Consider the following 26783-nt stretch of genomic DNA (forward strand, 5'->3'; position numbering starts at 1 on the left):
TATATATATTTATTTACTTATAAAAAAAATACTTTGAGTGGAAAAAATTTTATATCAAAAAATATTATGTTAAATGTATTTAAAAATTAATTTTTTAAAATTTTATATCAATTATAAATAATACACATAAATAATTTATATGAAAATAAAAATTTTTATTTTTATCATTGGATTATACGTGTCTCTCTAAAAAATAAAGAGTGACGTTCGATTAATCGTAACCATCGCAAGTATTCCACGCGTAAAGCAAGTACATCCAATCTTATACACGTCGCACTTAGGTAATCATTTCTTCATTCCATGGTGCCACGGTCCTTTCTTGAATCAGCCCCAATCCCTTTCCTCCTCTTGCCTGCTAGCTCTTGTCAAGCAATCAAACTCTTCTTCTAGCCTCTGTGCACCTTACAGCTTTTGGCCATGGCTTTGCCTCATTACTTGCTAGCTGTTCCTGTTGATACTTCAAATCATCCTAAAACTACAATTCTCAACTCTTTTTCTTCCTTTCCTCCTACTGATGCTGAGTCTGTGTCTTTATCTTTCTCTTCGTTTTCTCTTGGGTCTAAGGCTCGAAATCTCTCTATCTTTCCCAGACTCCGAAGAATCGGACATAAAAGTAAGTTCTTTGTTCTTCTTTTGTGGTACTTCTATTTCTTTAGTTGAGTTAATTAATTTTCTTTCTTCTTTAAACATCATTTGTTAGTTTCATCTCTGGATAATTCATCTCTTTATATTTTAATTTTCCTCACCAGCGAATGATGAACAATATTTTATTAGAATTTCTTTGAGGTCATGATGAAATCTTCATTGGGAAATCACTGAACCTTTTGCAGTTGGTGGTTTTCGTTGTAATATTGGAAAGATTTCAGCTTCTTTGTTGAATATGGTTATTGTAATTGTTGTAGGCATTCTTTTTTTATATACTTCTGCTTCATAGACTTTAAATCAAGCTGTCCTGGTTATTTTTTGGCTAAAGAATTTCAAACCTTTGGTTTAATTTTCAGTTGTAGCCAATGCTCCAATTTATATCAATTTTGTACGTGACTTTTAATGTTTATTGTAGTTATTGTTATCAGTTGTAACTAAACTTGAAAATTCATGGTTCATTTGTTAAAACTTTCTGCTAACGCAAATTATTTTTATTACTTAAAATTGCACATAAGCATATGATATGGCTTGTTTACGGTAGAGAAAGGAGGGGGTGATAACTAGATCAGAGTCGAACTGGTAAAGAGATAGGGATTTTTCTCTTTGTTTTTTTTTTTTTTTTTTCAACTGTTAAGTCATTTTGATGTCAATTTATAGCCTTTTTCTGGGGTTTTACTTGAACACTTACTTAAACTTGTCATATCTGATGTTAATATGAAATATTTTTTGAATAAAATAAAGGCCATGGCCATGCCAGTAATTTGGGAATTTAAGGTATGTCCTTCTAAGTTTAGTCATATTTGACATCAATATCAAATGTTATGTATATAATTGACACAAATTAAAGCATTGGTAAAAATTGGACCAAAATTTTGGATTTTTTTATTCATTACACATCGTTCTCTCCCCGCCCCCGGCCTTTTCTCTCTCTCTCTTTTCTTTTTATTTTTATTTTTTTTCTCAATTCATGGCTAGTGACTCAGTGTGTTTATGCTTGAGTTGTTATCAGCCCAGGCTAAGCCACAAGAATCTGAAGTTAGTTTAGCTGCAGATGCCTTTACTCAGTTCAAGCATCTGCTTCTGCCAATCACGACAGATGACCTTTCTTTAAGGCACCTTCATTTTTCTTAATATCCTTTTCCCCCTTGCTATTTCATGGTGAAATCATTCGCTTCATACATCTATTTGATAAATTAATTCTTTCAACCTTCAATGATAAACCCTCTTTGTCTCAGACAATGGATAGTCATGGAAAGTGTTGACTTGACTGTGGTGATTCATTGCCATTTATAAAAGCTATTGGAGTCTTTTAAGTTTTAACTACTCATTCAACCTGGGAATGGTAATGTCAGTGCCACTGTAGTGTAATGGGAATTGTGTTTTTCTGTCTCCATGGCCTTGTTGACAACTTGACATAGTGCTGCCTTGACTTTTTCCTTTATTGACACCTTGTTCAATCATTCATTCTGATTGATTATTTAACAGGCTGCTGCTACTGCTGCTGCATTGGCGAAGAAGAACAGTGCTGACATTACTGTTGTAGGTAATTTCATTGGCCTAAGCTATGCTATTGCCATTTTCAATATAAAGGTCCCGGAATCGAAGGAGTGGAGGCTCCACTTATGTTACAGAATATTTTTAATGCAACATTTTGTGGAATGTTGAACTTTACGTTCTTTGCAGTTACTGATGAAAATGTGAAAGAATCATTTCCAGAGCATGAAACCCAAATGTCTAGCATTCGCTGGCATCTCTCTGAAGGTTTGTACGTTATCCCATAACTTTTTGGTAACGTTTTCTTCTAGTTTTGCAATAGAGTCTCTGCTTGTTGTAGCTAAGAGTTTGACTGATTATAATAAGATGCATCACAACTAGACTCTTGATCAATAAGACATATCAACCTTTGTTTGAATCAATGGGACTGGCATATAAAACTCTTGAAGAAAATATACAATTTAAGATATAAATTAATAGGCCAATCTGTATGTGCTTATGCACACTTATGCACGGAGGTACATACATGTGGGGCATTGAAAAAGTAAAATATAGCGGCTTGATGGATATATAATATATCTACTCGAAGTCATTATCATCTTATCTTCGTTTCCTTTCTGTATCCTTGTGCTTATCTAAAATTATGACGAGACATGTTTATCCAGAATGACAACTCAATGATTATGTTGCTAATAAACGTTATTTTTAAAAAATGATAGGTGGATTCCAGGAATTCAAGTTGTTGGAGCGCCTTGGTGAAGGGAATAAGCCCACAGCCATCATAGGCGAGATTGCTGATGACCTAAACTTAGATTTGGTTGTAATAAGCATGGAGGCAATTCATTCCAAACATGTGGATGCTAACTTACTGGCAGAGTTCATCCCCTGCGCTGTCTTACTTTTACCGTTGTAAATTCCAGTATGTTCCTAGGGGAAAACAGTAACCTAACCATATAGCTATACATTGAAAGATCGAGTTTTCTCCTGGTGGACTTTTTAGTTTTGATTCAGCTTGTTTAGCTTTTTATTTGTTGGGCAAGTTTGATCAGGGGATTGTGGGTGGCCTAGGTTGACGAAAGCAGTGTTTCAGATTATTGTGAAAGTGTGAATACTGAATAGAGTGTTGGTGTGCATGGGTGAGCTTAATCAACCAAGGAAAGGGGCCAAGCCTACTTTTGGTGGTAGTGTTATCAATTTATTGTTTCTTAGTCTAAGCTGAGGTTGGTTATTTGCAACTCATATCTGGGATATGTTGTATTTTCAGGTTTAAAATACCCCCTGCTTTGCAGCCAGGCCCAATGGATTTCCAGGGGGAAAATATCAAGTGAAAATATATTGGCTTATTTATAATGGAGGAACATTTGGGGATGATTTGTGTGTGATTTTTACTGTCAAAAGTTTTCGCAAATGATTGTCATTTTTTGGTATAATGTTTGAATCAGCCCTATGATAACATTAGCTTTTCAATTGTCATAATCTTTATCACACCTACGTAGGAGGATAGAGATGTTTTTACAATCGAGTAGCTATCCTATTACAGACTGAATGAAATTATTTATAATGAGGATCATGACAAGTGCAAATTTAAGATCTTCTTTTTCTTTTTCGTACGCAAGGCATTTGGTGGAATGACAAATTGTTCAGTTTTTATAAGTATGGCAAATATTTATTATTATTATTATTATTATTATTATTATTATTATTATTATGGATATCGAGAATGAAATCAGCGTAATTTAGTTTATTATAGTTTACTGGCAGGAACGAAGGAGTCGCGGGCTTTTCGATTAGGGTCGGTAGAATACGATGTAGACAAGATCGAAAGTGCCGATGATCTCAGCTCCCAAGGCAGGGGCTTTTGAGTAACCAGAAGCAACAGAGTTGGCAGCAACCCCCAAAGAATTGTAGTAATCCTTCATCACTGCCTTCACTGAGCCCGCGCCAGAAATAGTTACCAGGGATTGTGACACTATGTAGGCCACTGCTCTTACCAGCGATAACTTCCTCGCCACAAACCGCCCCAGCGTCATCGCCGGATTAATGTGGCCTCCTGTGGTAGTTGGAAATTATTCTTTATTAATTAGTCTATTTTCTCTACCTTTTATTTTCTAAAAAATGAATTAATGTTTTCTTTTTTTAGGAAAAGTTTTTAATAATCTAAATAACAAAAAGACATGTACATAATAATTAGCAACATTATGCCATAAATTTTTATCGGACTTCCAAAGTTATATATAAGCTCGAATATTTTTTTATTTTATTTTATATAGTGTATAATTTATATAATGGTTTTATTCATTTAAAATATAATATAATTCATATATATATATATATTAAAAACCCAAATAGTATAATTGTGCATGTATTTTTATATAACTAATCAAATTGCATGGCATAATCCCTTAAAAGTCGTTAAAAATGTAAAAATTAAGAGGAAAAATTCATGGATTTGTTATAGTAGAGTGAAGTAAATGGGTGGTATTAAATAATACGTACCAGAAATCCCAGCAGAGCAATAAACAAGGATAAAAATCATTCCACCAAAGGCCCAAGCAACGCCGAGAAAGCCAACACCAGCACAAGAGTGAGTTTGGCTCTTACGCCCAATCACAGTTGCCACAGAGACATAAAGGAAGAGAAGCGTGGCCGCGAACTCTGCAATTAGAGTTCTGTAAAATGACCATCATTTCAGCACTTTCAGGTCCAACAATGGAGGCGGCGGTGGGTCTACGAAGTCCTTTCCATGATGCTGCTCATGAACAGAACCCTCTTCACCCACTAATTCCTTCGCCATGTTTTCACTCTACTGTTTTTTACAATAAAGTACAAATATTATATTATTATTTTTTTAAATAAGTTAATTATCTTATAAAATTCAAAGATTTGATAGATAACTCATAAAAAAAGCTGTATGTAATTCATAAGGGAAGGCCCATGGGCCATGTCATTGCAGCTTAGCATCTGATAAGCTGGCCCATTCTGATTTTCAAAGGGGCCGATCCTAATTCCACCAATATAAAAAATTATTCCAAAATAAAAATTAAATATTAAATTGTATGATACTTTAGTAAAATGATTAAAGTATAATTTTTACCTTTAATGGATATTTATTTTTATAAGTTATAATATTTATTTAAATTAAATTAATAATTTGATGACTAAACATTTATTTTGTAATGCATATATTCAATGTTTGAATTTTTCTCATTTTATTTAAAAATTTCTAAATTATAAAATGAAACTTTGAGTTAAAATTGTTCTCTCAATAGCCCAATATTCACTCCTATAATGCCTAAGTTATATTCATATATTTTTTATTTGATAACATAATGGGGTGTAATTTGTTACTTTTATATATTTTATTTCACATTTAATTGAGTTTAATTGAAATTTAAAATCTACGTCAAGAAATTTAAATCCTTCAAAATGTTATATTCCAATATTGAATACATAAATGAATGTCGTATTCCGATCAAATTTAAATTTCAATTCTAAAAATTAAGTTATAGTTGATATTTAGATTTACTATCTTTAAAATAAATTAATTATATTGTGTCATAAATAAATTTTATAAATTTGGGCAATAAATTCATTTTCTAATGGATAAATTAAAAAAAAAAAAGAATAAGAAGTTTCAATTATTAAAAAGGTAGAAATTAATGGTGCACGTGAAATAAAAAGAAAATCTAAAGAGTAAAATGATAGGGCAATATAGACTTAAAAAGAAAATAATTATACATAAAATAATATAAAGATATATAAAGAAGGGAAACAAAAGACAAATGGAATGATGAAACAGGGGAAAAAGTGTGCATCTGGGTCGTTATAGAAAGAGTGTGTGAGTGGCTTGTATGGGAACAAAAACTCTATTAAAATTGTCATAATTTTGATAGACATTTATTTTCCTTACTAAGCCATTTGTGTGCTTATCTAAGTAAAAAAAGAAAAAAAAAAGAATTTGAGTGAAAAGCAGGGGAGTCTTATGGCTGGTGTGCCATGGGTTGAGATCCGAAACTAGTCTAGCGTGCCCCATAGACTGATTTTTCGGGATCCCACATCGGTTGTGAAAAAGAGTGTGTGAGTGGCTTATATGAGAATAAAGATTCTGTTAAAATTATTATAATTTTAATAGACACCCATTCTCATCACTAAGCCATTTGTATGCTTATCTATGTTAAAAAAAAAAGTGTGCATCTCAAAATCTCATATTTGCCTAGATTTGCCAAATGAAAAACTATGTCCTAACAATAGAGAGTCTCTCTCAACCTCGATTATGAGGTTCGTTGGCCTCCGTTATTCATTGCCTTCTTTTACCTCTTGGGGTAAAGGGTCTTCCTCCCTACCTCCTAATAGGATGGTTATATAGAAATAAGTTTTGACTCTTTTTTTGTTGATATATGGTTATTTGAAGAGGGCTTTCTTGATATACTTTTTGGAGTTTTGTCCCTTATGTTGAGATCTTGCAGCACATGGAAACCTAAGGGGAAGGATTTGCTTATTGTGGGAGGTAGCCACTTGTAGGGTATGCTGCAATGCAGCCCAACCCATAACACATAAGAGATTTGATGAAGAGTCAGTCACTTTTTCACCTCTTTAGCGATCAATGATATACTACAAGTGTATGCTTCACCACTTTGATTTTGAGATTGATCGTTTGTTGTTCTTGGTCACTTTTTATTTTGCTTGTCATACAGTAAGTTTATTTGTAAGGAACTTTTTGTGTGTAGGCATGTGCCATGTTAGATACCTCTGTGATTCTCCTTTGCTCTTTCTCCACTAAAATTGACTCAGCAAATGTGGTTTGAGATGATGGCGACACTCCATCCCTTCTATGTCAAATCTTTGTGGTGTTCAATTCGAGGGCTAAGGTGTTTTTGGCCTTCAGCCTCTCTTCCCTATGCTTGCTTTAGGGCAATCTTCAAATTCCTTTATCAGGCCTTGGTTTATGCGATGTTATTGTTAGTTTTTAAGCTAAGGTATTTACACATATGGCCTCCATTTTTATTTTTAAATCCTAGATTCTAGTTAGATCCTTTAGGTGTATGGGGTCTTAGGCCTTTTTATGCAAGTAATGAAATATTATCTATTAGGAGACTGTCACCATGGAATGCATCTCAATTGTCCATGGCAGGGCGTGTTACTCTTCCTCAATCAGTTATTGCTGTGATGCCTCAGTTTGCTATGCAAACCTCTAGGCTCCCAATTCACATTTGTAACAATATTGAAAGAATGTGTAGAGAGTTGGCTTCTGATTCTGTCAGTGCTTGAAATAATTTTATCTTCTCTGTATTACTATCTAAAAATATCAAATTTAGACATTGTTGCCTGTCGAAGTAAGAAACCATGGCACATATGTTTAGAATATATTCCATTTTTAGAGAGTTGAAGAAGCGTTATCTATAGGGCTCTACTCCTAATAAGAAACGCGTGGTGTTGGTCTTGTGGAACAACACCATTCGACCTAAAAGCTCAAGAGGTCTGGGTTTCTGTAGATTAACAACTCTGAATCGGCCTTACATGTTAACTATATGCTAGGGCTTAACAACAAAGAAAGATTCCTTATGGGCCCAAGTCCTCCTTCATAAATATAGGGCACAAAATCTGTCTATTCAGAATAGCATTTCCATTTCTAACGCCTCCCCTCTTTGGAAGGGCATTGCAGATGTTTGGGGAGAATTGAAAGCTTGTGTTAGTTGGTCCATTGGAGATGGCTCAAAGGCGTTTTTCTAGAAGAATAGATGGGTTATTTGAGGATATCATTTTACTGGATGTAACGATTGCTTCTGTTCCTTTTCACTACCTCGATGAAACAGTGGATGCTTATGTTAATCTTCATAGATCATGAAGTTGGAATAAGATGATGCAGTTCTTGCCTTCAGGTGCCCTTGCATGTATCGCTTCTCTTATTCCTCCCTCACCTCATCTTGAAGGGGATGTGTTGTGGTGGAGGTTCATCAGTTCAGGTAATTTTACTATAAAATCTGATTATGAATGGCTATATGGAGATTTTGGGGTTCCTATGAATAAAATGTGATCTTTAATTTGGGCATGGAAAGGCACCCAGCTCATCAAGACGTTTCTGTGGTTAGCAACTCAAAGAAGGTTGCTCACTAATGAGGAAAGAATGAGAAGGCACTTAATTGACTCTCCTATATGTAATTTGTGTTTTATTGATGATGAATCTCATTTGGATATGATGCGGGATTGTAGTTTTGTTAAGCAAGTTTGGAGGATGATTCTTCCTTTAGGTTGGTGGGATGAATTTAGTAAAGAAGATCGGTTGGATAAGTGGGTAATCGATAATATTAACTCTAAAGATATGCACAATAGCGTGCTCCTTAGTATTGCTTGTTGGAAATTTTGGAATAGACAGAACATGGTTCTGTTCTCAGAAGAGCATAGTTTGGCAAAAGAATGGGCTCATAAAATTTTTTAATTATGCTTCAGATGTGAGTAATGCTGATCCGTTGATTATGGGTTCGACTAACTTTTCGACTCCTAAAGTAAAAAGTTGGATAGCTTGGCAAACTCCTCGGATGGGCTATTTCAAGCTCAATACTGATGGTTCAGTGAAGGGGTAATCAGGTTTTGGAGGGGGAATTATAAGGGAAGGGATGGCACTGGAAAATGGGTAAGAGGATTTGTTCACCATATTGGTATTTGCTGTGTTCCTTGCTCAGAATTATGGGCTATGTATGAAGGTATTAAGCTTGCTTGGTCTCTGGGGATAAGAAATTTATATGTTAATTGTGATAGTTTGATAGTAGTTAAAATGGTGAACGACGACTCCTTACCTCAAGAGGCCTTGAGATCTCTGGTGTTGTCTATCAAACAGCTTTTTCATTTGGATTGGGACAGCAAAATAAACCATGTTTATCGTGAGGCAAATCATTGTGTTGATAGACTTGTTGAACTAGCACAATCTTTTCCTTCAGGGATTCATTTCCTTATGCAGCTACTTGAGAGCTTGAGGCAATGGCTTTTCATATCCTAGAGCTGTGCTGTGGTTTCCTTTGAGCTTTGCTCTCCTTTGTACCAAAAAAAAAAAAAAAAAAGGATAAATATGCACATTCTACATATTTCGCATTGTAATTATATAAATAGCAGTTTAAATATCTAAATATTGAAATAAATATTTATATAACAATGAGCTTTTAATTAAATGGTACTAAAATTGTTTTCAAAGCTGTGAAGTTTTGTGGGGCCTTAAATTTTAACCCTAATCAAAGTCAGTATAAAATTTAAAATTGAAAATGTAATGCAATATAAAATTAAAATTATTATATTTAATTAAAAAAAATAATATAATGCATCCAAATGATAATTTTCAATTATATATGTTTAATCTCACTCAAGAACACTTTATATTTTGCATTTAAGCTTCAGGATTCCTTGATGTCTTATTACATTTTTTTTTTTTAAATTGACTCTGAATGAAATTTAAATTTAAGACTTTATAATTTAGAGACGATTATAATATCACTAAGTTAAAATTCATAAGTATAATATTGTACTCCCCTCATTCATTTTTATCTACTATATTTTAAAAATTATCTTGTTCAAAATTATATATCATTTTGAAAAGATTAAGATACATTAATTAATTTTTTCAATATTATCCTTATCTCCAAATAAATACGGTAATTATTAATACAATTTTCTATAAGTTATCTTATCACTCTCCTCTCCATCAATTAGATAAGATAAATAGTAATTTAGTCAAATTAATATGTACTTTGTTATAATTTAAATCATTCAATTATTTTTTTTAATCACCTTGAAAAATAAGTATTTATTAAGTTTCATTAAATATACTTTTTTATTATTAATATTATATTAATCATAAAAAAATTATATTTTATATAAAATATTGCACAATTTTTTAAGGTAATATTATATATTTTTATGTGGTATTAATAATTTAAAATTATTAATAAAAAAGCATATGAATGTAAAATTAGTAAATCAGCATAGATAATTTCCCTTATGTAGAGTTTTACATTGGCAGGTTCCAACCCTAAATAGGTTAAAAAAAAAAAAAAAAATTAGTCCAATGAGATAGCAGGGAACTGCATACTTTCTGGTCGTGGAGAGAGCAAAAACACTAGGGTTATTTCCGTAAATAAGGAAAATATAAGCATCCTCAGAATTCTGAAGAGCTAAGCAACCAAACCAACAAGTATCGAGAGAGAGAAGAAAAGAGTCAAGGACCAGAAGCGCCATTGCTCGATCTCTCCGAAGGCGGATCGCATCAGAATCATATCAACCCCCTCGATTTTCTTGGAAATTACCCTTGCATTACCCAAATCAAAAACCCTAATTTGGTTGCTTCTATCATTCTTTAATTCTCTCCTTTTTTTTTTTTTTATCATTTTTGTTCCTGTTTTGCCCCCTTTGATCATTACCAGAAACCCTTTTTTTTTTTTTTCTTAATCTTATGGCTACCACAGCTAATGCCCTTAGTACCTCGATAACATCAACGCCAAGTAATCACTCACCTCGGCATCCCACCCCTGCGGCTGCTGTGGATAATCATAATAGCCCTCAATCACGGCGCGGTGGTGGTGGTTCAAGAGTAGTGTCCTCGCCGTGGACACAAATCTTTCGTGGGGAATCGGAGACGATCGCGGTGGCAGCCACACCTTCTTCACCATTGGCGAGGGAACCGATGGTTGTGACTGATCAACCTGCGTTGGTTGCTTCTTCATCCTCTTCTTCGATGACGGTGGCGGAAGAAGAGATTTTGGATAATGGAAATGGTTCCAATGGCAATGTGGGTAAAAGGCCAGTCTGGAATAAGCCATCGAATGGGGCTGCGGAGGTTGGGCCTGTGATGGGAGCTGTTTCATGGCCTGCTTTGTCTGAGTCTGCTAGGGCTGCGGGGAAACCTTCTCAAGATTTATCCAAAGGTTTATCTGATGGATCATCGTCTGTCCCAGTTCCACAGGTTTTTTTTTTTTAACTCGAATCTAATTTGAGTTATTTGGCTTTATCTGTTTGGTTGGCTTATTTCTTTAATTTGTTTTATTTTTTGTGGCTGCTGAGGAAAACATTGGATTGGCTATTTATTCATATATGCCTAGTTTCTTAGAAACGAAAACCATAACAGTAGACAACCATAATTTAGAGTTATTGCTTAGATGTTCAGTATGGATGAAGGGCTTTTTAATTAAGATAAGTAGAAGTTAAAGGCAATTCTTTTTTTTTTTTTTTAATCTTTTTTCTCTGTATCTTACCAAGGAATTTGGTCAATATGTGCTTGCATTTTTTTTTTCCTGCTATTTATGTACTACAGGAAACTGGAAGTTCATCCTCATCTTCACAGAAACAAGTTAGCAGTAATGCATATCCTAATTCAACTCCAAATCATACAATGCCAGCACGCCAGAGATCAATGAAGCGCAATGGTGCTAACACATCTTCCAACGGTGGCACTCCTCAGCCACCAGGATCACAGCCCCTGATAGGAGAAGTTCATTTAAATAACCCTTCTCCTAGGGATCATTCACAAAGGAATTCACAATCTCTAATTGCTAATAATCACCCACAGCAGCAGCGCAATTCATTCAGGCGCAATGGTGGGCCACATTCACGAGGAGATGGTTCTCACCATCACAATTATGGGGGCAGACGTGATCAAGATCGCACTAATCAAGATTGGAACACTCAGAGAAATTTCAATGGCAGGGATGCCCATGTGCAGCCGCAGAGAGTTGTCCAAAGGTTTATAAGGCATCCGCCACCTCCACCACCACCCCCTACTACCACCCCCTTTATTGGATCCCCAGCAATGCGGGCCTTTGGCAGTCCCATTGGATTCCATGGTAAGCTCTATTATATTCTGCTCTCATTTTGCTTATGTGAATCTACACTAATGTCCTCATCCATTTGATAGAATTGTATTATGTTGCTGCTGGTCTACCTCCAGACCCTCTCAGAGGCGTGCCTTTTGTTGCAGCACCAATGCCGCCTCCTCTGTATTTTACTTCTCCAGACCCTCAGTTGCATTCTAAAATAGTGAATCAGATAGATTATTATTTCAGGTATTTTTTCACTTTATGGTTTCTTCTGTAGGTTCCCATATTTATTTGCTGCCAATATTCCATCTTATTTCAAGTTTATTGGGAAGTTAACAACAGTTGCACCTCCTATTAATTTATTGCAGTAATGAAAATTTAATTAAAGATACATTCTTGCGGCAGAACATGGATGACCAGGGCTGGGTACCTATTAAACTAATAGCAGGCTTCAACAAAGTAAGTTTTTTTGGGGTGCTTGAGTAGTTTTTTTTTTTTTTTTTGACAATGATTTACTTTTCTCTATTCATGGCTTATTCTCGTTAATCATGTTCTATTATTTAAATTATATGATCAGGTACCTGACTTTTAATCACATGAAGTTATCCAAATAAAACAGAGTGTGTGTGTGTCTCTCTCTCTCTTTCTATGTGTGTGTGTGTGTGTGTGTGTGTGTGAAGCTTTAAGTTGCCTGATTCAGTTACTTGTTCTTGTGTAATTTTCATGTCATGTATTAAGGTATCAGTGTGCGTTTTTCTATTATTCACAGAGCTCTTTAGTTGGGCTAGCTGTTTTGAAACTTTCTAGCCTTTTATTTTTTTTGGGTGTTAATGTTGTTAATATTCTGTATTATTTCTTTTATGGCAATATTTCTTGCTGCTTGTACATTTATGGGAGAAAACTAATAAATTGTTTACTGTTTACCTTTTGTTTTTGGTTATTTTTCTGTTTTCAATTCCCTGCCAAGAAGTTATATCACTGAAGATTTATGTTTCATCTGTTATGATTGGATGGTTGGCTCTATTTCGTTCACTGCATTCTTAAAATGCTATCATTGGAATTTTACCTTTGTGGCATGATTTATAATATGTCCTAACCCAGATGTATGCTTTCATATGACAGTTAATACAGTTGGAACTTGGAGTCAGATCATAGAGAAATACCAAATGCTTATTCAAATGAAAACTTTATTAGAGTTCATAAATGGAAAATGCATGTTATTATTCATGCACTTCCTAGGCCATTTGGTTGATTGTTAATTTTATCATGTTGATTCATATTTATGTATATGTGGCATTGGCATACATGCACATTTGCTTATAGCTGCTTTTGCATGTCTGAGTAGTGGCAAATTGCAAAATCCATTTTTTCTCACTTGAACTTGTGTGTTTTAAGTACTGGGCCCTCCAAGTGAAATTGTTTGCTATTGAATTTTCAAACTTTTTTATTTGGTGCATTGTGTCCAATTTTGCCAAAGTTGCTCAAAATCAATATTCAAATCGGGGATGACATCATCACTATATCATTTAAGAGCTGATGTGGTATGTATATGTGTGGTTGTGTGCGTTTGTGTTTATTTATTTCTTAGAATGATAAGATATCAACTTTTGAAAAAAAAAAAAAAAGTCAATTTCCGTGAATAGAAGAAGATTTTGTTCTTCAATACCATTACTGTTCTATTATTTTCCTGTTTTCTCCTTTATATAGGACTGTGGTTTGACTGACTACTACTTTTATTTTTTTACCCTTCTATGTTATTTTAATACTTTATCATTATTTATGTATTTTTTAGAGAACCATTGCTTATATACTTGATAATTAAAATCACAATATCAGAATATTAGATATCATCTTTTAATTTAAAAAAAAAAATATTTTGGTCTTTTTGACAAAACAAAAAGAAATGAAAAGATTAAAAAAAATGCCATATGCCACATTAGCTCTTTGATGGCATGGTCAGTGATATCACCATTGTGTTGGATGTCAGTTCTGATTAATTTTGCCAAATTAGCAAGATTAGGCTCAATAGCACGAAATCAGAAAGGATTCAATGGTAAATGATTTCATTTGCAGAGTTCCATAGCAAAAATTGTGTAAAAGTTCAGAAACCGTGGATAGATGCATATTTGTGCAACTAAATAGTGTTTCTTTTCTCCATATGTGATTTCCCCCCTTTTTCTTTTCTTCATGTTGCATGTATAAGTGTGAGAGAAAACTGCTTGGTTGTTTACTGTTTACATGATTTGGTTTGATATTGTTCTATTAGCTATTTTTTCCTAGCATGTTTCAATTTTTGGGTTAATTTATTGAAGATTCATATAGGGGTAAGTTGTGAAATTGGAATTTTCACAAGTATATTACTGATATTGTTGCTTACAATGTTAGTTTGACTTCTGATTCTGATTCATGATATGTTCATACGTGGATGTAGCTTACTGTGTGTTATTTAATACCCTAAAGCAGCAATTTGTGTATAACCAGAAATACAATCTTGCATAATATGGGCCTTTTAATTATGAGAATCTTAAAAAGTTTTTGGTTACCTTCATCTCTGTTTCAGTGTCTTTATTATATGCATATGCAGCTAGCAAATTTGATGCAAATCATTTGTGGTTCAGTAATTGTTGTTGCTTGGTTCGGGCTCTGTATCAAGTTGGTACCTGTAGGAAAACTGCTGAAAGCTTTCAAAATTGATACCTATGGAATAACGAATATGAGTTATTAGTTGATATTTTACAATATTCTAATTTGTAACACCTACCAAATGAAAATCATTATTTTTTCTTATCAGGGGGCAGGTTTAAACATACCTCATACATCTAATTGGACAAACAATTATCACCCAGTATTGTGTGAAATAGACTTATTTTTCAACACTCTTGTGTGCTCCTGACACTTTTAGTGCTAAAGAGAGTTGGGCCATGACTATGTCACTTGTTCTTGTGTGCTTGTATATTTCGAAAATCCAAACATCTTTATGTGCAGTAGCTATATTACTCATTTTGTTGTCCTAGCGTTTCCTTTGTGTATACTGTTGGCTGTTTAATATATTTGCCATTTTAGTTGGTCAATCTAATAAATACCCGTAAAAGATTTCATATAATATCTTTCTTCAAAGTTTTTTTTTCCCTAAGTTGAGTGCGGTCAATTGACCCCATTCAAATGATTGTGGCTCTACCTCTGCTTGTGCTTGTGTGATTGCAAGAGGCAGGAAATACGTACAGTGCATGACTTGTAAGTTGTAATGCTGCAGGGCACGTGCCTCTGGATTTGTTTATTGTCATATATAAACCCTAGATATAGCCTAGTGTTGAAGTACAGTGGCTAAGCAGCAAAGATTTTATCTGCTTTTATTTTGTTATCTTTGATAGCCACACTAGCACATGCGAATTTATCCATACATAAAGGAAAAAGCTTGCAATTGCTGATGACTAAAGTCTCTACAGTTTCATTGAAGAAACTATAAATCCTACGCTTTTTCTTGGTCTATTTTATTCTTATACTACTTTGTTAATGAAACCCCAATGAAAGCATCAGACTTGAGTACACTGTATATGAATTATCAATAGTTTTAAAATATTTGATCCTGAAAGATGAAAGGAAAACATACATTAGTTTTATTCAAATTTAACTAGAATAAGAAAAATGAATCAATTTTCTTAATCTGATTCTTTTCATATTTAGAAATAGATGTTTTTGTGTTATTGGTGTTTCAAGAGAAAAGGTGAGATATGATGCCGACAATCACTCTATTTTCATAACATGTCAACATCCACCAATCACTTGATAAATTGTGTGCTTAATTGCATATGGTGACCATCTAAACAATTTTGTGAATCGTCTCCTTAATTGGAAAGATGCTAGGAAAAAAGAGTGTAATGTGGTCATACTTTGATTATTGAGTTATCACAATTTTTTTTTTTTTTTTGTTGGGGGGGGGGGGGGTGCGGGGGGAGGATTTGGTGATACATTAGTCAAAGCTTCATGTTAAATCTGAATTTTGTTTTTTCAAAGTTATTATAACATTTTATCAGAATGATGTGATGTGTTATGTCCCGCATTTGTGCAAGCTGGGGTTTTCTTTAATTGGTTGCATTGCAAATTCACTTGCGTTGGGGCAGTTTGTTTTATTGAATTTCCAATATTAATATATCTATTTCTTTCAATTCTTTTGAATATCATGACAATTTGAGGTTTTGCCAAATTTAAAACAGCCAAATTCAGGTTGGCTGTGTAGGTTCTGGCATTTTAATTTCTGCTAGTGTATTCTTTTTTCAAGAGATTAATTCAAAGACAACACCTTTCTGTGGCTTATGTTTCAGGTTTCTCATTTGACTGACAATATCCAGTTTATATCGGAAGCTATAAGAAGTTCAACTGTTGTTGAAGTACAGGTATTTTTACCTGCATTTTCTTGAGGTCTGTTGTTGTTAAGGTTCGCTATTTGGGACAGTGGTTTTGTTGAAAAATTACCTATGCAACACACAGATATTAGAATAATAATCACACGGAGAGGGAAACCACTATACAAGGAATTTTATGTGATTTAGCGATATGCCCATGTCCATGGAGAGCCACCTGTGATCTTTCAATATGAAGGAGAAGATTAAGTGCCTATGTATAGAGATACTAAAGTTTCCTTTTACAAGTAGAAATAGCTGAAGCTTTTTTTGATAAGCAGGAATAGGAGAAGCTTGTGCTTACAAAAATAACCCCTATTATTATGCCTGGAGCAGTTAGTATGCTGTATTTTCTCTGAAATATGAGCCACAATCTCTACAAGATTTATGGTTTTTCCATCCAATCCTTAAATTAAATAATGGGATAGGGGCAAAAGAACTCAAATACCTGTCCCAAGTGGTTTGCTATTGAAGTAGCTTGAGTTGTTATTCAATTCCTCCTCCTTTGAGAAGGGCCCTAGTATACTTTTACTTTATTGCCTGTATCTTCCCTATTTTAAATTTTGTTTCATCTGTGTTTCAGGGTGACAAAGTAAGGAGGCGAAATGATTGGATGAGATGGATAATGCCACCTTCTGTTCAGTTTCCAAGTGTTTCAGGTCACCCGACACTTGGGAGGTCCAGTCATGACATGCTGGCAGCCCGTGTCCAGCGTATTTCATTGGAGGAAAATGCCAGTAGCCACAGCAGTGGAAGGAGTCCAGCAGATGTTCGTAATGAGGCCTCTCTTGGTAGATCATCATCTGGGGACTTGAAAAGCCAGTCACTAGTATCCACTACTGAAGGAACAGGTCAAGTTAGTGTACAAGGAGTTTCAACTTCATCTACTTTAGCAAGAAATTTGAGTAAGTAAAATGTGTGCAAATGCACATTCTACTGCAACTTCTTGGTGGAAGGTGCAGAGTGAGGGTTTTGATTACAGTGGTGGATGTCTCGTATTTTTTTGATGGTAGTGGTCTTGCCTTGGCACGATGAAACATGATTTCTCGTGGGGCAATTAGAAAGACAATTAGAAGGAAAACAAAAGAAAACAACTTTATAAAGACAGATGAAAAATTAAAAGGGAAAAATAAGAAAAAAAAAAAAAAAAGAAGAGAAATGAGAAGAAATGAAAAACATTTATTACAAGAGCTAGGAGCTTGAGTCTACTGGGATGTATGTATGGTTTTTGTGGGGGGTATTGTGTTTTCTATCCCTTGAATATCGGTGGTGGCCTGTTTGGTGTCATTAATGGGGAATTTTGGTTCTGCTTTCCTTCACTGCCCCTGAGCTGGTTTTTAAAAATCTTTGGGGCCAGATTACCTCCAATCCTGGGGAAAACATATAATTTCTGAGAGATGGAACAAAGAATATGGTTAGATTCGAGTCTGCATATTGTGAGGGAGGGGAGAGTGAGAGAGAGAGAGAGTAGCTTTTATGAGATCCTGTAGCTCATGCTATGTCGACTATTGCTCTATTTTTGGTCACATGATGATCTGGCTGTTCTCTCATCACGCATCATATCTATAATCTGCATTTATATGTATATCTTTTTCAAAACCTTATGAAGAATTCACTGCATAAAAATGGTCCTCGCAGAGTGAAAACCATTGAAATGGTGTTTGGCATTATATTTATTATATATGTTAAATTTAAGACTTGGAGATTGTGGATTTTGGGTTTGTTCAAATTATTTGATTACATTTATATTAGTTTTTGTTACTAGTAAATAAAGTAGTGGACACATACCAGGGTCTAGATGTTTTAATTTCCTATATTTTGATGTCTGCTAAATCAAGCTGTTGGATCTGGGCATTGGTAGTCTTTTGTTGGTGAAATCCGCAATAAAGCAAAATGTATATAATTTCTTTTTTCTTAATATTTTAAAAATAATAATTCACTTCTTTTTCAATTTGCAAAAAAAAAAATTGTATTATTAAGTGCCACTCGAATTTTTAATAATTTTTTTTATTGGGAAGTTTTTTCTTAATTTTTGAATTATTGTTTTTTATTTTGAGTTTTGATACTCTGGATTATTCATTTAAATGGCTTTGTCATTTGGTTATTTATTTATTTGTATGATTGGTTTATATTGTTTTGTGGGTGTAAACTGTAATCTACTACTTGTGGTGTTGTCGAAATCCGAAGTCTTTTTTGGTATTTTGAAAATTTTTATTAGGCTATTAAAATTGTAGTAGTTCTTCGTCATCAAACGATAACGCGACTCACTGTGATTCACTGTTTTTTTTAATCATTATTGTTGCTTTAAAGATTAAAAAAATCTAAGCGCGCGTGTTCATGATTCATTTATGTTTAGGATTCATTACTATTTTTGGTTAGCAATTCTTTTTATTTTTAAAATAATGTAGTACGATTACTGATCCATGCAAATACAAATAAGCTCGGTGGAGGTGACCAGCGAAGCAACTCCAATGCTCAACTACTTAAGTTGGGATGGGAATTGGGGATGAAAATGGGTTGGATTTTTATTTTTTTTTTATTTTGCTTAATCTTATCCAAGTAGGATGGATGGATGGTTGGATTTAAGTATGAATGGATTTAAACAGTAAATAATTAATTTTGAAGTAAATTTAGATTTAGTTTAATAATATTAGTATAAGGTTGAATTAGATTTGAGTTTTATATGTTGATTATTTATTAGTTGAATTTGTTTTTATAAATAATTTATTAAATATATAATATATTTTTAGTAAATATAATTTAACATTTTATAGAATCATAAAATTTTTAATAAAATATAAATTAAAATATATTTAAATATTTTTTTATTATAATAATAATAAATTTAAATAATTCAAAATAATTTTTAATGGAATGGGTTAAGTATTGTAAGTATTAATTGGGTAATCCCCTTGCATCCATTGGCGGTGGATAATCAAACTAACAGAGTAACGGTGCGGGTTGGAAAGCTTTTGATTTTTATTTTTTTTTTTATTATTATTATAATATAATTTGAGGGAAGGAAGATAAATCTAAACCTATTTCATGAGAGGTTTTAAAAGCAATAAAGTTAATTTGATAGTTTTATATTCTTCATTCTATAAAAGTATTTCATAATAATTATTTTATTATAAAACTATTTTACATCAATTAAATTATAATATATAAAATATAAATTTATTTTTTTTATTGTAAATTGTTTTTATTTTTATAATAATTGACTATTCCTTGTTTATATATTATTAATAAATTTAAATTTTAGCAAAATTTTTAAATAATTTATAAAAATTAATTTATATTATTTGTAATATTATTTAATAATTTATCTCCAAAATAGCTTAATAAATAATGAAATTTTAATTAGAGAAAAGAAAGTCATTTCATTTACGGCACAGGTAGCCGTAGCCTGTCATCTGATATGTTCAAATTTTTTATGTTTATTAATCTTTAATCCATAACAAAACCAAAAGATAATTATTTCTGATCAATAAACAAAATTCCATTTGTTTCCTCCGCATCCACAAGCAAATTTCTACATATTTTTATTTATGTAATAAATTTTATAATATAATATATTTATTTGTTAATATATATAATTAATATCTTATAAATATTAAAAATAAAATTATATATTTATAGAAATTTTTATATATGGTATATAGAAATTTTTATATATGGTGTTCATAAATATTAAACAATAATATTCAAAAATAAATATAAAATTTAAAAATATCCTTTGGGCGAATCATTTATGACGGACATTATGTGTTATGTTAACAATTTTTATGCGATGGAGCAGTTGCCACAACCCACAAGGCAGCAAAATCTGTTGAAGTCATTAAAGGCGGAGAATTTCTTGACGGGTCTTGATTGCGAACGAGATTGTGGATTCTTTCAGGAATAATAAAAGTGACAAGGGGCTTTTCTTCGAATTGGATTTCGAGAAGGCCCTTGACTTTCTTTCATGGAGCTACCTTTTAGACGCTCTTTGCCACCTGGGTTTCCTTAACAAATGGGTTAAATGGATTGAGCGGTTCCTTTGCGCTTCTAAGGTGGCCATTCTTGCCAACGGTTCGCCTGCAGATTTTTTTTTCAGATATCAAACAATGTTGTCCGCTCTATTAATAATGGAATTGATGTCAATCTTTTTGCTGATCTTAAGGTGAAAGAGGACTTCTCTATTATCTTTCATTTGCAATTCGCAAATCCTTGATTGGTGTTGACGTGGATAAATTCTACATTGATCGTGCTTCTGATGCGCTGCTTTTGAGCAAATCTGACTTTCTTCCTCTCAAATATCTTAAGGTCAAGATTTTCGTTTGGTTAGCTATGCTCAGAAGGCTCAACACCAAAGCTTATTCCGTACGAACGGGTATTCTAAATCAATATGAGGCTATGTGCCCTCCATAAGCCGGAGGAAGTTGATCATGTTCTGTTCCTATGTGATTGTGTTTGAATTTGGTACAAGCTTCTCAAATGGTGGGGCCAGAGTTGGTGCATTCCTTCAAATTTGAGAGGTCTTTTCGAACACTGGTCTAACTGATTAGAAAGGAATAATGTTGATTTCAACAATTCTTAATTTCGTTGTGAAAGAACGATATGTATGATCAAATTCTCATTCGGTTATGATCATTTTGGCTTGAGGTTACTGATCATTCCTTCACGTATTTTGTTTATCCACTAATCTCTTTATCAAGCTCCCCTTCGTTCATGGCGTGTCAAACGTAAAATCAAAACAAGACTGAATAGACGTTAGCGCACAATATATATATATATATATATATAGAGAGAGAGAGAGAGAGAGACTTATTTCAGGTACATAATTTGGACGGTAGCTAAAAATATAGGAGTGGGGTTGGGTGACAACAGAATATTAACATATGCATGTAACAAAATGTATACAGTAATAGCATAGGAATTAAATGTGTAGCTGGTGTCCAAATTATGGACCAGAAATTAGAGGCTATAGCTTTCTCTGATGGAGCCAATTATAGAGTGCAAGCTTGATGCTACAGCCAAGGACAGAAGGTCGGTCCTCTTGGCATCTGGTACTCCCCAGCTGTTCATATGTAGCTGGAAGCATAGACTCGGCATTTGAAAGTTGAAACAAACACCACCAACAAGCCCTCTTAATTATTCACATTTACTATTCGTTATAATGCCTTTTTTTTTCTCTTTCTTTTTTTTTTCCTTTTTTTTTTTATATAATGCCATATGATATAATAGTTTCATTACCTGCAGCTTTTTCATACCCGCAATTGTATAAATTAAGTACTTTTATAAAAAATATCAATATTTTAAATTACAATTATCAAAATAAGAAGTTGAGAGAGCAATTATAAAAATAATAATAATAATAATAAAGTTGAGGAAATTTTGTTTTTTTCATTATTCCAAAGATTTATAAACGCAATATTTGTCCGGCTTGTCAACTCGTGCCGAAGATATCTTATCCACCTTGCGCGGGACCTTGCTCAAGCTAATCTTGTTTTTATTCGTAGAGCCTGTAACGGAGTGGCAGCCAAGAAGACCTGCCATGATGCAATTGAACTTTGTACTAGATCCCCCATTGGAGGCACATCAGATGAAATGTATTTTTATCTTTAATAAATAAATAAATAAAATTATGGAAAGTATTTTATGAAAATGACTTTTTAAAATTTAAGAACTAATATTTATAACTATCCTTACTGCAGATTTTAATATTTTATGATAATGTTGCTATTCGATTAATAGATCAGAGAGGTTGAATGTATAACGGTAATTTTAAATTTTTGTTTTAATGAGAAGATTTTAAATTTTAAAAATCTCAAGGTTATAAAATTATCACTCAATAAAAATAGCAATGAAATAAATTATTTTTTTTATTTATTAATTTTCATAGGTTTAATCGTCATTAAATTTATAAAATGAGTTATATAAACACTCAGTCGTGCACCTCAAGCAGTAAAAGAATATAAATTTGCAAAATTTAATTCTCACTTATGGGTTGGGATGTGTAACTGTGAGCAAGGCTGCCTCGTCAATGGCTGGTGGCCGTGGCCGACAACTGGCAAGGGCTACCACTAAGTCATCGCGAGGTAGATAAAATAAGAAGCCATCATTGAATCATCTCTAAATTACAATTATTTAACCGTAATTTTTTTTTTCACCATAATATTGCTATCAAATTTACAAAGAGTTTAAACGTAGAACAGTTGATCACACATTATTTATCACTAAATATAAATGGATTAGAAATAATATATATAAACTATTTTAGTAATACAAATATGGTTAGAATAAGCATATTTTTATGTGAAAAATTTTATAAATTCTTATTTTATTAAAATTTTGTTGAATTTCAATTACCATTTTACAATGCATAATCTCTTAAAAAAAATTTTTCATGTTTTTAATTAATTCGTTTGTAATTAATTTTTTATTGTGATATTTTATCATATAATTAGTCATATTTATTATGACATCAATAACATAGTTGTTTTTGTGCTGTTAGATAAATTTCGTCCTTATTTGTAGAATAATAATATAAAATCCATTTATATTTAAAGAAAGAGAAGTAAAAATTTATATTAAATAAGTAGCTTTGAAAAAAAAAAAAAAAAGTAAACGTAGTAGTAAAAGAAAGTGTGAATGGAGGGAAGTATTCTATTTATGAGACTTGGTAGAATCAAAACTAGACGTTGATTGAATGTTGGCCAACGTGAGCTGCAAAACGTATAATTGACCCTAAATTTAGCAATGTCAGCTATTCTCAGTTAATTAAGTTTATTTTTACCTTTTTTTTTTTTAAAATAATACATGTCATTTCATTCACGTAAAAAAAATATAACAATGTGCTTTGGTAAAGACTTAAGTTATCTAAAATACGAGGAGAGGCCAATAACAAAAGTCCTTGTTTAAACTCTATTTGAGCTGGTCGAAGAAAAGTCCATAACAAAAACATATCGGCCAAGTAAGGAGAATCCCTAAGCCGATGAAGTCAAGTGAGAGGATTTATTACGTGGGGGTTAGAGTTGGTGATCCTTCCCTCGTTCATGACATGGTATGTTGTATAAAAGGGAGAGCAGCGACTTCCCTTTCCATTGTATAATTTATTCTTCCCATCAAATCCTATGCCCCACTTTTCTCCCTCAGGTACACCAGCCTAGTCAAGAGTCACAGTTGCAACCACCATAACTCAGAGCTAAAAATCTCATAACACCATATATAACAAAATCTCTCAACAGTCTCATCTTCCTCTTCAAAATCGTCCTCCACATATTCCTGTCCTTGACCATTTTCGCCTTCTGCACCACCACAAGGCTAAGACCATGGAAGAGGTCTGGAAAGACATCAATCTTGCTTCTCTCCATGATCACCCTTCTGGCGATCAAGACCTCGCTGTCACTCCTAGACTCCATAATCCTTATCACAACCCTAACTTTATTCTTCAAGACTTCTTTGCTAGACCCTTTCGCAAAGATCCACCGACAAGAAGAGTCTCTGCCCATGCTCAAGGAGACCCTGCTCTATATGACTCTCCTGTGCCACCTCATGCCACTGTTCTCAGATTAAACTCAGGTCCTGGGTTCGATTTTCTTGACAACTCTGATCCACTTAGGCCTACCCATCCTGTTTCAAATGTTTCCTCTTTGAACGGTCCTTTTGAGGCTTTGCACTCATCTTCGGGCATGCCTTCTTTTGGCAAGAAAAGGGTTCAAGAATCTGATAATAGTTCCTGTGATCGCCGGCATAAGCGTATGATCAAGAACCGAGAATCAGCAGCTCGATCGAGAGCTAGAAAACAGGAAATTATCTGTCTTTTCCCCTCCTTTTAATTAGGGCTATTTATGAAGTTAGTTTTCTTATTTTGTTGTTCAGTTTAAATCAAGTCACGAGTTTGTTTTCAGCGATTTCTTTTTTCTTGCAGGCTTATACTAGTGAGCTAGAGCAAGAAATAGCACATCTACAGGCAGAAAATGCTAGACTCAAGAGACAGCAAGAGGAGGTAAGTTATGCAGTCAATAAACCCAAATTAAAAATGGACCCACAAATTATTTTGTTTGCTTTAGAGATTCGCCGGGTTCTGATTTAAGCAAAACACTCATCTGTGCAAGCTAATTGGCTCTTTCCTTTTTATATACACAAGTTGAAGTCATGTGTCTATTATTTTTTTTGTTTTTTGGGCAGTCATGCTTAGCTGCAGCCGCTCAAACTCCCAAAAAGCACACACTCCATCGAACGTCAACGGCTCCATTTTGAGTAGTGTTACTCCTTTAATTTTACCTAATCCGTCTCTCTTGCCTTAGCACAGTTTCCTTCCTTTTGGGGTGAGAGAGAGGAAAAGAAAGATATATTTTATGGATCTTTGTTTATGAATGTTTTTGTGATGAAAGGGATGGATGTAAGCAATTGTAGCAAAATGTTCCTATTTCAAAGAGAGAAGATGGTTCTTTGCATCATCCTTAACAGGCAGGAACATTATGGTGGGCCTTTGCTTGCCATTTTGTTATCTTCCTTTTGTACGAATCATGACCGTTTGCAAAGAGAAAAGGGAAATGGGTTTTTGGGGAGGGTAAATTGGGTAGAAGGAAAATAGAGGGAGAGAGTGAAGAGACCAATTCCATGAAGATGCATAGTAAAGTAGAGATGGGACATTTGGTTCCTTATAAACTGGCCATCACTTTCAAAGGAAGGACTCCTTATCTCTTCTTTTTATCGTTTTATCCTCAAAGGTCTGCTTTCAGCTTTTCTTTTCCTTTATTATTACACACACATGCACATACCCTTTTATCACACTCATTGCTGCTGGTGGCTTCTCTCATTCGCTTCCAAACGATTCAAAAGTTGCAGAGATAACGTCATCTTTGATTCAATCCCAGTCTTACTGCAAATATTAATTGCTTCTCTGTTGTATTCCCCATTGCCCCATTGGGTAATAACTATGTGATTGTTTTTGGAGTTTGGACAGTCCCCTTCATTTTTTTTTAATCAACTAAAATGATAATTTATTGAACCTATAAATTTATAAAAATTAAAGTAACTAAACATTTGTTATGGATAACTTTAAAATAAAGTCAGAATTGATTTTATTTATTATTGATTTTACTTTAAATTTTGTTTGTTGTGTTCTAAATTTTTATAACATAACAAAGTTACACTTTAAATTTGAGTAACTTTATAGTTGATTTGTGAATTTTGTTTTGTTTCACTTGCTTCTATTCATTTTAATTTATTATTAAAAATTCTTTAAATTTTAATTTTATTTTATTTTATAAAAATCCTTGTAATATAATATAGCATGTTTCCATTCATATTAAAAAAACAACGACATTCTGTTTTACGTCCTTTCTTCTCTTCTCGCATTAAAGAAAAAAAATCTATTTTAATTATTATTTGAATCTATCAGAAAAATATTTGTATTATTACAATGAACTATTTTCTTAAAAGGAGGGATTTTTTGAAAGATACTGAAATTGTATTTGCAAGCGTTATCTTACAGTTTAAAGGGAATTTTTAATCTGGGAATTTTTAATCTGTAAATTTATTATTACAGATTAAAAATTTTTTATCAAATAAAATTAAAATGTAAATTTTTTTATTGATAAATTAAGGTTAAGAGACAAATAAAATATAAAGTAAAATTTAGAGGAAATAATCCTTTAAATTTTCATTTTGCAGAAAAATTCATTAACAACGAGGGCAACTGGCCGTCTGCGAGTTGTTCTAACAGTGTCTAGGTAAGGGTGATTTTTCTTTTTTGTTGAGTTGAGTTAAGAGAAAAGAGTAGGAAAATCGTAGAAGAATAGATAGAAAGGGGAAGAAGGTAACTTTGTCATTGTATGAAGATTTAGAGTATAATCAATAAAATTAAGTATAATTAATAATGAGACAGACTATTTTTTATTTTTCTTATTAATTTAATAGTGAGATGATTAATTTATATTTAATTACTATTATCCTTGTGAGTTTACCATAGCTTAATCTTTGAAGAATCTGGGATAAGGATGATATAATGGTTAAGGTTTTTATAGGTATTTGATCCGATTGAATTTTAATAAGATGGGTTTAGATAGCATATAATTAGGTTTGAAATGGGTTTGAATGTAAACAATAATATTTGTGATAGGCGTGAATTTTACATATCTAGTATCTATTATTTGAATTCGTTTATATAAATATTTAATTAAATATAAAATATATATATATATATTTTTAATAATATTAATAAATTTTTATATTTTTTATTTTATATAAAAAGAATTTAAATATTTTATGAAATTATTAAATTTTAAATATAAATTATTAATTAAAATAATTTTATGTAGGTTATTAATTAAAATATATAAAATTAAACAAATTTAAATTTTTTTTAGTAATAATAATTGATTTTTAAATGAATTTGAATAATTAAAAATAAATTTTAAATTTTAATTATATTTAAAATGAATTCGAATTTTGATAA

The 26783-nt window shown here is 32.7% G+C and overlaps 4 protein-coding genes across 8 annotated transcripts; 3 read left to right on the top strand and 1 right to left on the bottom strand.

Moving 5' to 3' along the window:
* Positions 1 to 286: 286 nt before the first annotated feature.
* LOC110642237 (uncharacterized) lies at positions 287 to 3727 on the top strand. Its single transcript, XM_021794211.2, has 4 exons — positions 287 to 613; positions 2131 to 2188; positions 2329 to 2406; positions 2859 to 3727. Exons 1-4 carry the CDS (start codon positions 515 to 517, stop codon positions 3050 to 3052), a joined length of 429 nt encoding a protein of 142 aa, XP_021649903.2. The 5' UTR covers positions 287 to 514; the 3' UTR covers positions 3053 to 3727.
* Positions 3728 to 3926: 199 nt separating this feature from the next.
* Positions 3927 to 4933, bottom strand: LOC110642238 (aquaporin PIP2-7-like). The gene is made up of 3 exons (XM_058152136.1): positions 4848 to 4933; positions 4636 to 4808; positions 3927 to 4189 (listed from the first exon to the last, which is right to left on the bottom strand). Exons 1-3 carry the CDS (start codon positions 4931 to 4933, stop codon positions 3927 to 3929), a joined length of 522 nt encoding a protein of 173 aa, XP_058008119.1.
* Positions 4934 to 10241: 5308 nt separating this feature from the next.
* LOC110642208 (la-related protein 1C) lies at positions 10242 to 18121 on the top strand. Of its 4 annotated transcripts, none has more exons than XM_058153131.1 (7): positions 10242 to 10463; positions 10590 to 11086; positions 11435 to 11963; positions 12068 to 12182; positions 12305 to 12395; positions 16259 to 16330; positions 16920 to 18121. In XM_058153131.1, exons 2-7 carry the CDS (start codon positions 10808 to 10810, stop codon positions 17247 to 17249), a joined length of 1416 nt encoding a protein of 471 aa, XP_058009114.1. In that variant the 5' UTR covers positions 10242 to 10463; positions 10590 to 10807; the 3' UTR covers positions 17250 to 18121. The 4 variants fall into 4 exon arrangements, with proteins under 4 accessions (XP_058009114.1, XP_058009115.1, XP_021649855.2 ...); XM_058153132.1 differs by having other exon boundaries at positions 12098 to 12182; XM_021794163.2 differs by having other exon boundaries at positions 10246 to 10463; positions 12035 to 12182.
* Positions 18122 to 23445: 5324 nt separating this feature from the next.
* LOC110642209 (protein FD) lies at positions 23446 to 26205 on the top strand. Of its 2 annotated transcripts, XM_058153133.1 has the most exons (3): positions 23446 to 24122; positions 24245 to 24326; positions 24509 to 25282. In XM_058153133.1, exons 1-3 carry the CDS (start codon positions 23650 to 23652, stop codon positions 24578 to 24580), a joined length of 627 nt encoding a protein of 208 aa, XP_058009116.1. In that variant the 5' UTR covers positions 23446 to 23649; the 3' UTR covers positions 24581 to 25282. The 2 variants fall into 2 exon arrangements, 1 of the variants encoding a protein (XP_058009116.1); XR_009151269.1 differs by lacking the exon at positions 24509 to 25282 and adding an exon at positions 26000 to 26205 and having other exon boundaries at positions 23446 to 24326.
* The last annotated feature ends 578 nt before the right edge of the window (positions 26206 to 26783 follow it).

The sequence above is a fragment of the Hevea brasiliensis genome, chromosome 9 (assembly GCF_030052815.1).
Source record: "Hevea brasiliensis isolate MT/VB/25A 57/8 chromosome 9, ASM3005281v1, whole genome shotgun sequence".
NCBI classification, from domain to species: domain Eukaryota; kingdom Viridiplantae; phylum Streptophyta; class Magnoliopsida; order Malpighiales; family Euphorbiaceae; genus Hevea; species Hevea brasiliensis.

Bases quoted from the DNA above. Each gene is read 5' to 3' on its own strand.
- LOC110642237 (XM_021794211.2), top strand. From the start codon at position 515: ATGCTGAGTCTGTGTCTTTATCTTTCTCTTCGTTTTCTCTTGGGTCTA. The intron at 614-2,130 runs GTAAGTTCTTTG...ATTATTTAACAG, and splicing joins CCGAAGAATCGGACATAAAA to GCTGCTGCTACTGCTGCTGC. The intron at 2,407-2,858 runs GTTTGTACGTTA...AAAAAATGATAG, and splicing joins TCGCTGGCATCTCTCTGAAG to GTGGATTCCAGGAATTCAAG.
- LOC110642238 (XM_058152136.1), bottom strand. From the start codon at position 4,933: ATGGCGAAGGAATTAGTGGGTGAAGAGGGTTCTGTTCATGAGCAGCAT. The intron at 4,809-4,847 runs GTTGGACCTGAA...GTCATTTTACAG, and splicing joins GACCCACCGCCGCCTCCATT to AACTCTAATTGCAGAGTTCG. The intron at 4,190-4,635 runs GTACGTATTATT...CAACTACCACAG, and splicing joins TTGCTCTGCTGGGATTTCTG to GAGGCCACATTAATCCGGCG.
- LOC110642208 (XM_021794160.2), top strand. From the start codon at position 10,577: ATGGCTACCACAGCTAATGCCCTTAGTACCTCGATAACATCAACGCCA. The intron at 12,183-12,304 runs GTATTTTTTCAC...AATTTATTGCAG, and splicing joins CAGATAGATTATTATTTCAG to TAATGAAAATTTAATTAAAG. The intron at 12,396-16,258 runs GTAAGTTTTTTT...CTTATGTTTCAG, and splicing joins TAATAGCAGGCTTCAACAAA to GTTTCTCATTTGACTGACAA.
- LOC110642209 (XM_058153133.1), top strand. From the start codon at position 23,650: ATGGAAGAGGTCTGGAAAGACATCAATCTTGCTTCTCTCCATGATCAC. The intron at 24,123-24,244 runs ACAGGAAATTAT...TTCTTTTTTCTT, and splicing joins GCTCGATCGAGAGCTAGAAA to GCAGGCTTATACTAGTGAGC. The intron at 24,327-24,508 runs GTAAGTTATGCA...TTTTTTGGGCAG, and splicing joins TCAAGAGACAGCAAGAGGAG to TCATGCTTAGCTGCAGCCGC.